This window comes from Leptonychotes weddellii, chromosome 4 (genome assembly GCF_054177405.1).
Source record: "Leptonychotes weddellii isolate Sample4059 chromosome 4, ASM5417740v2, whole genome shotgun sequence".
In the NCBI taxonomy this organism is placed as follows: Eukaryota; Metazoa; Chordata; class Mammalia; order Carnivora; family Phocidae; genus Leptonychotes; species Leptonychotes weddellii.
Window position 1 is genome coordinate 70518067 of NC_138372.1, and position 8956 is coordinate 70527022.

Genomic DNA, 8956 nt, shown 5'->3' on the forward strand with positions numbered 1-8956 from the left:
ATCACTAGAAAATGTGTCATTTGTCTTATGTGATGATCATCTGTACCCCTATTGTTTTATATTCCATCTTCATTCCCAGCTTTTGAAACAGGCTACGCCGGCACAATTTGATAGAGATATAATGCGGGTCATATATATAATTTTAAATGTTCTAAGGCTATGTTTAAAAAGTAAAAAGGGCGCCTGGGTGGCTCAGTTGGTTAGACGTCTGACTCTTGATTTCGGCTCAGGTCATGATCTCAGGGTCGTGAGATCGAGCTCTGCATTGGAATTGCGCTGGGTGTGGAATCTGCTTAAGATTTTCTCTACCTCTTCCTTCATGCCCTCCTCCCCCCCACTCAAACTCTCTCTCAAAGAAAAAACAAAACAACAACATAATATATTTATTTACTCATCTCCCCGATCTCCAACTGCTTTAGTGGAGAAAAAAATATTATGGCCTGATCTTGACCAGCCACAAAGCTAAATGTTAACAGCTTTAGTTAATGGAACTTAATGAAATTAACACAATTTTGTCTCATTATTGGTGCTGTATATTTAAATAGAGGTTATTTGAAGATTTAAAGAACTGAAACAAAGTACTGTGCAGCTTTAAAGTGTTTTGAAGAGCAGCGAGGCATTTTCAAATTACCGACCTACTTTACGCGAGAATACTGAAGTGGTAGTTTAAATAAGCTGTACCTAGAGTGATCATACGCTCTAGTTTTCCGGGAGTAATACCAGTTTTTTGTTGTTGTTGTTGTTTTGTTTTTTTGTCTTTTAAACTGCTTTATTAACGTCACAATATATAATGAACATCTTGCCATGCAATAGGGTGAAACTCCCCTGCTGACAGAATCTTACATTTTGGGTCAAAATTCAACATTCAATTAGAAGCTGGTCATAGGAGACCCACAAGAGACATGTAACACCAAAAGGTTTACAACAAATGTACGTTGAGAACATTAAGTTTAGGAAGCAGGTGTGTCTTCCTATTAACTTCAGGGAAAACATCAAGACTCAAGGCATAAGGCAAAACTCATCATGATGGTCATGGTGAGGAGGGTCAGTGCTAACTGCCCGCAGACTATGACTGAATTGCTTTTCCCTCAGCTTTTCCATCAGCTGTCCCATCTCGTCCCCAATCCTTTCCATATTCTCCTCTCTCATCCTTGCCTGTGGTTCTCCAAGTCTCTGAATCATGTCCCACCTATACTGCAGGATGGGCTGCCTAACACGGAACCGCCTACGATTTACTCGAGGCACACAATATTCACCAGCTTCCAAAGGGAGGGCCAAGGGCTCTCCTTTATTAGCAACTTGCTCCTTTTCATCCTTTTTTTCATTTTCCTGTTTGGCGTTCTCCACGTTGAGATTTTTTACTGCTTGTTCCTCTTTGGACGCCATTGCTCCTGGGCCCATCCTTGCAGTCTCCTCCTCCTCCCGATTCTCCCCGAAGAGTGCGCCCCCCTGCGGCACTTAGACCTGCACACCGGCTCCCCGCCCACCTCGCCCGCACGCCCTCAGGGCCACTGGGAGCAGGCATCGAGAACCAAGTGAGTGCAGGCCGGCTCTGACCATAATGCCAGTTTATACCTGCTGTCCCATCATAATTATTAATGATTCCCCCTTTCACTCTCGAAATTTTCCCAGTTTGAACAATTTTGTATAAAGCATGACTAACATGTACAACTTAAACTTAACATATTTTCTCAAAAAAAAACCCCCAAACCAAAAACCTCCTATGTTGAGTTTTCCTATGTAAAATCTTATACTCAGGGTAAAGAAAGAACAAAGGGCATTTCTATATTTTTTTACTCTTCATTCCAAGACCATACTCAATAGACTTAATTTGCATAAGTGAATTATAGAAAATTGACCCATGGGCATAACAGAGTCTCTTTGTTTTCTGTTTCTTTCTTTAAGATTATTTTGTTCCTGTAAGTTGTTCATTTCTGAACATAGCACTCTTAGCGATATGTTAGTATTAAAGTTTTGCAGAAAAGATGCTATATGGATATAAATTATTCTTCCTGCTACTAAGGCAATATATTTATTTTTAAATAAAAAGGGGAAATACTTTAAGCAATTTAATTTTAAATCACTACAGTTCACCTGGAATAATCTGGAACCAGATGGGATAGTCTAATATACTATCAAGATGGGCTTTCAGTTGTCTGGGAGGGCTGAGTCTGCAAATGATTTCTTTCTCTCTCTCTCTCTCTGAGATTATATAGAAAGAGAGCCTATTTGATTTTCACAGAGAACTCTCAGCATGTAGATTTCTGGATTTTCCTTTTTCCTTCTTCATGTATCACTTTATGGATTCTCTACAAATTTTTTGTTGGTGTTGTGGTTTTTGTTTTGTTTTAGTTAAGAGCATATTATTCTGAGATTTATTTAAAAGGAACTTCCTTGGGGTGCCTAGCTGGCTCAGTTGGTTGAGTGTATGGCTCTTAATCTCAGGGTTGTGGTTTCAAACCCCACATTGGGTGTGGAGATTACTTAAAAATAAAACCTTAAAAAATAATAAAAATAAATAAAAGGAGTTTCTTTGAGAGCTGTATGATAACAGAGTCTTTCTTAGGCTATTGTCTCTATTTATTATTCTCATACTCTTTAATGTCTTTTCCAAATGCAAGTTGCCACTTGTCATTTTTGCTTCTGAAAAATCAAAGTATAACTTATCCAAACAAATAAACAAACAAAATATATAAAGGTCATGTCTCCCACCAGTAAAAGTTTGGGCAGGTTTGCTTGCAACCCTTGTATGAAAAAACTGAGGATTCTCCGAGTTTCTCAGCTGTTCCTCACACTGTGTGTGCCATATCCACTTGGACCCACCTCTGCAGTGTCCCAGTGGGACTTGGGGGAAAGAGGACTAACATGAACATGAATTTCATGCTGTCTGCTGTGCAGTAAGTAATCAAGTCTTTTGTCTCTGACCAAGGAATCTCATGTCTTCTGCCAGCTTCCATGAAACTGTGATAGCCTAAATTGAGAGCTTGCAAGTAGGGTAAAATCTGGGTTCTTTACAGTTCTTGACAGCGCACCACTTCAAAAACCCTGTCAGCCACACTCTCACTTCAGCCACTCCTGCTGCAACTTCTTTCAGGTAGATCTCAGTTAATTTTATGCAGGGGCACTTTGATAGTGCCTTGCTTCAACTTGTGATATGTCCCTCTACCTGTCTGCTCTAAGGAACCTCTGACACCCCTGTGTAGGACACCCAGAAGATCCCACTCAGTGCTCTGGGATGTGCAACCCGGAAGAGAAAAGGAAGGTGACCAATGGGGAACAGAAACCAATGGATATAAACTTGCTTCTTCTTTTAACCCCAGGTGGAATGTTCTGCGGTACATTTCTATAAAAGCCCTCTAGGATGATCATTGCAGGATCATGTACCAATCACCCACAGGGTAACTAACCCCTTAAGACATTCTTGCCTTGCCTTCTCCTCTTCCCTGCCTTGTATGCCTTTCCCATAAGTTAATGTCCAGAATATTTGAAGAATTATTGTTGCATCAGTGTTGGGACTAAGCTATTTAGTGTAGAGTGTGGGATCCTAGGTTCTAACAGAATACCAATGCTTTTCAGGTATGTTAAGAAGAATGTTTAGTCCCTCTATTAATTGCTATTACAGGACTTGCTAATCTCATATTGAAAAAGAGCAAATGTAAAATGATAAGCACAAAATGCATGGAAGAGAGAAATAGGCATATCCCATGAACACATTAGTTTTTATAACTGCCTACTCAAGTTCCACTAAAAAAAAAAAAAAACAGGATTTTAGAATGCTGGTTGTTAGACCAATTTTACAATAAAGTGCTCACTTTGCTCAAGCAAAATGCAAAGTTTAAGGGAACTTATCCTTCATTTTTCATATTCATAGTGACTATCCATGGGTAAACTGCAGTGGAAATGTGGTGGAAAGAAGGCACTGGCCAGGGGTCTTGCTATAAGGAACTATCTTGTAAAGTTCACTCGCTTTGACAAGTTCAAGATGTGCTGCATCTACCAGAATTATTGAGATACTGGAGCCTAGCATAGATCATAGAGATGTGATTTCTTGCTATATAGAAGATGAGTGTTTATATAACCAGTTATCTACTTGTAGGATCTAAAAACAGAATAGGGTTTTTATTTTATTTTATTTTTTTTTTTTTTAAAGATTTTATTTATTTATTTGAGAGAGAGAGACTGAGAGAGAGAGCACATGAGAGGGGGGAGGGTCAGAGGGAGAAGCAGACTCCCTGCCGAGCAGGGAGCCCGATGCGGGACTCGATCCAGGAACTCCAGGATCATGACCTGAGCCGAAGGCAGTTGCTTAACCAACTGAGCCACCCAGGCGCCCAGGGTTTTTATTTTAATCTTTTTTGGTAAGACTGCTGTTTATTTGGGATATTATGCTTTACACGTCACATGTAAGAAGGCACTGATCATTTTAATTCCTGGGCCTCTGTTTTTCCTTCTCTTTTATTTTTTGGTTGCAACCCTCAGCCACTTTCTCAGGATATATATAGCTCACTATCTTCAGCGATGGCTAGTAGACAAGGGATCCTCTTCAGCTCCCTACAGCGTATTCTGAGATCACTGTTACCCTTTTTGAAGAACTAGGTTTCCAAAGAGGTGCCATAAAAATCATTTTTAAGAGTTTATGATGTAACTTATTTTAAATACTTTATTTATATTTTTGAGAGAGAGAGAGCATGTGCGAGGGAGCAGAGGGAGAGGGAGAAGCAGGGAGCCCAACACAGGGCTCAATCCCAGGACCCTGAGATCATGATCTGAGTTGAAGGCAGACGCTTAACTGACTGAGCCACCCAGGCACCCCGATGTAATTTATTTTAATTCACTCCAAATTTTAAGACACATGTGCGATTCTATCCTTTTCATGTGGTTAAGGGAAAAAATGTATTAGAATGTATGAGTAACAATGTAATAAGACTTAAAACTGTTAAGAAGGATTACAGTCGTCATTGCTATTGAAGGATGTTGAAGTAATTTTACTGGCTTTTCCACAATTCCCAGCGATGCAAGCACAGGAAGAAAAGACTCAGTGGAGTCTTTTACCTTCACTTCACAGAGGCCCTGATTTTTGCTGGCTTCTCTGCCCTGGTGTCAACATTAAACACCCAAGTCACTGTCCATCCATAGTCATGCTGTTAACATTCAGCGAATGGATTCATGCCACATATCCTCCATCTCTGCCTTTTGTATTTTTCTCACATGAAGAGGGTAAATTGAGGCTCTCCTGTCAAGAAAAAGAAGCTACCTTTAGAAAGTACTAGACATAAATCTTAACTGTTGGAATTAACAACACTAAAGTATTTGTGTCCTTTTCTTCCCCACATTAAATAGCTGATTTAATGTATGGTAAAAGTTTGTCCTGCACTCCTTGGTGACATTTGTTTAATTTGTATATCCATGCTACAATACAAGCTGCTTTTCTGATAATCCAGGAGTTGACAAACTTTTCCCATAACAAGCCAGGTAGTAAATATTTTAAGATTTTATTTATTTATTTGACAGAGAGAGACACAGCGAGAGAGGGAACACAAGCAGGGGGAGTGGGAGAGGGAGAAGCAGGCTTCCCGCTGAGCAGGGAGCCGGATGTGGGGCTCGATCCCAGGACCCTGGGAGCATGCCCTGAGCTGAAGGCAGACTCTTAACAACTGAGCCACCCAGGCGCCCCTAGATAGTAAATATTTTAGATTTCGTGGGCCACAGAGCTCTGTGGCAACTACTCAACCCTGCCATGGCAAGGCAAAAGTAGCCACAGACAATAAACAAATGAGTGTGGCTGTGTACCAATAAAACTGTTTTTATGGACACTGACATTTGTTTTTTATAAAATTTCATGTGTCACAAAATATTATTTAAATTTTTTTCCAATAATTTAAAGATGTAAAAATATATTCTTGCTATGTGTACAAAAACAGGCAGCAAACTAGATTTGGCACACAGAGTATAATTCACAGACCACTGATGCTCCAATGTCAAACTCATTAAAGTTTATTATTGTGTTTAAAGCTCAAGAGTAAATTCTGCCTGTGGCTCCATTTAAATTACATTTTAGCACTTTGGGGGAGGGGCAGGGATTTACAACCTAACTGTAAAGTTCTTTTGGGGGATAAAATTTGGTATTTAAAACCTAAAGCCAAGAAAAAAATTTATTCCACGTCTGAAAAATCTCGAGCACTGAACCCCAATCGACATCACTGTATTAAACTATATCTTGATAAACTATTTTAAAATTAATGGCCATTTACCCCTTTGGGTTTTTTAAATAAAAGTTGACTAATTGTATAATCGTAATCTTATTCTGGAATTTTAAAACATACAGGGATATTAAAAGTTCTATATAATACTGATACATCATTTTAAGACAACTCTCTAGTGTATTTCTTTTCCAGCAAAAGGGCACCAAGACAAAGGCCCTGAACTTGGAATTTCTAGGGATTTTTCAAAATGTTAAATGATCTTCTTTAAAGCTAACAAGCAATTTGGAAGTCAAACCATTATGACTTCGCTGGAGTGAATATTCTTCCCATTAATGGCTAAACTGAAATTGTCAGCCTACTTCAGAGTGGTACCAGATGCTACAGAGTTTCAGTGCCTGGAGATGAAACTTGACACATCACGGGATTTGCTCCTTGACCTCCCAGTCCTACTAGTATTTTACTTCACAAAGGAGCCCAGTGAATTAAAAAAGAAAAAAGAAAAAAAAAAAAAAGACAAAACAAACAAAACAAAACTCAACTTTCGTAAGTTTACATTTAAATTTTAAAAATACAAATTTGGTCTTATGATTCTCTGAATTTAGTAATAATGACAACATTTACTTGAGAGTGTTTGAAATCTATGTTTTAGGGGGAAAAATATGTTTTTTTCCTTGTATGCTTCAGTCACCTTCAAGTACAGCATGTTTATTTTATCCTATAAATACTTTTTCTTCTTTGTTAGAATTCCAGATATTTCTTACAGCACTTCCCATTCTTCATATTTTTATTTTTATTTTATTTATTTAAGATTTATTTTATTTATTTATTTTTTTAAGTAATCTCTACACCCAACATGGGGCTCAAACTCATGACCCCAAGCTCAAGAGTCACATGTTCCTCTGACTGAGGCAGCCGGGTGCCTCTTCATATTTTTAATTTTGAAACTGGGTTACAACTATCCACAGGTACCACAAAGATGGACAGATGAACAGACAGACAAGACAACAAGATAGGTATTATACTAAACAGCTTGGCCTCCTTTTTTTTTTTTAAAGATTTTATTTATTTATTTGACAGAGAGCACAAGCAGGGGGAGAGTCAGAGGGAGAAGCAGACTCCCCACTGAGCAGGGAGCCCGAGGTGGGGTTCGATCCCAGGACCCTGTGATCATGACCTGAGCTGAAGGCAGACACTTAACTGACTGAGCCACCCAGGCGCCCCTTGGCTTCCTTTTTTTAAAAAAACCTAATCCTAAAAGAATTGTATCTCTTTAAACTATGCCACAAAATCACTATGTTCTTTCCAATATGGAGTATGGAATCATTTGAACTTTCAAATTGAATTTAAAATTAACTTTACCTGAGCCATTTATGTGTTAGCTATGTTGAAAAAAACTTTTTTTTTTTAAAGGGGGGAGAAAGGAGGTGTGGGGAGGGGTAGAGGGAGAGAATCTTAAGCAGGCTCCACACCCAGCAGGAGCCCAACATAGGGCTTGATCTCATGACCTGAGCTGAAATCAAGTCTGATGGTTAACCAACTGAGCCACCCAGGTGCCCTGAACAAGACATTTTAAAAAATATAGTTGAGGTCGTGGCGCCTGGGTGGCTCAGTCAGTTGAACCTTTGACTCTTGAATGCGGCTTGGGTAATGATCTCAGGGTCATGAGATTGAGCCCCACATCTCCCTCTGCCTCTCCCCCTGCTCATGAGCATGTGCTTTCTCTCTCTCAAATAAATAAATAAAATCTTAAAAAATATATATATATATGTATATTTGATGTCTCCTTGAAAGACTGAATATCCACATGCAAAAGAATGAAGTTGAGCTTTTACCTAAAACTATATACAAAAATTAATTCAAATGGACCAAAATCCTAAACATAAGAGCTAAAACTATATCTCTTAGAAGAAAACAAAGGCATATCTTCACAATATTAGACTTGGCAATGATTTCTTGGATATGACAGCAAAGGTACAGTCAACAAAAGAAAAAATAGACTAATTGGATTTTATGAAAATGAAAAAAATTTTGTGCATCAAAAGACACTAACAACAGAGTAATAAGGCAACCCAGAAAATAGGAGAAAATATTTGTAAATCATATAGCTGATAAGGGATTAACATCCAGAATATATAGGGAATACCTAAAATTCAACAACAACAAAATCCAATTCAAAAAATGGGCAAAGGACATGAATAGACATTTCTTCAAAGAAGATATACAAGTGATCAACAAGCACTTGAAAAGATGCTCAACTTCACTAATCATTAGGGAAATGCAAGTCAAAACCACAATGAGATACAACCTCACACCCATTAGAATGGCTCCTATTTCACCAAGATGTCCATCAACAGATGAATGGATAAAGAAGATGTGGTATACATATACAATGGAATATTATGCAGCCATAAAAAAACCAAAATCTTGCCATTTGCAATGACGTGGATGGAACTAGAGGGTACAATGCTAAGCGAAATAAGTCAATCAGAGAAAGACATGTATCATATGATCTCACTGATATGAGGAATTCTTAATCTCAGGAAACAAACTGAGGATTGCTGGAGTGGTGGGGGGGTGGGAGGGATGGGGTGGCTGGGTGATAGACACTGGGGAGGGTATGTGCTATGGTGAGTGCTGTGAATTGTGTAAGACTGATAAATCACCGACCTGTACCTCTGAAACAAATAATAAATTATATGTTAAAAAAAAAAAAAAAAGAAGAAGAAGATAGTAGGAAGGGAAAAATGAAGGGG

The 8956-nt window shown here is 38.5% G+C and overlaps 1 protein-coding gene across 1 annotated transcript; it reads right to left on the bottom strand.

Annotated features, from left to right (window-relative positions):
• Positions 1-724: 724 nt before the first annotated feature.
• Positions 725-1443, bottom strand: LOC102739344 (protein BEX1-like). Its single transcript, XM_006728839.3, has one exon. The coding sequence runs from the start codon at positions 1399-1401 to the stop codon at positions 1000-1002; it is 402 nt and encodes a 133-aa protein (XP_006728902.2). The 5' UTR covers positions 1402-1443; the 3' UTR covers positions 725-999.
• Between the last annotated feature and the right edge of the window lie 7513 nt (positions 1444-8956).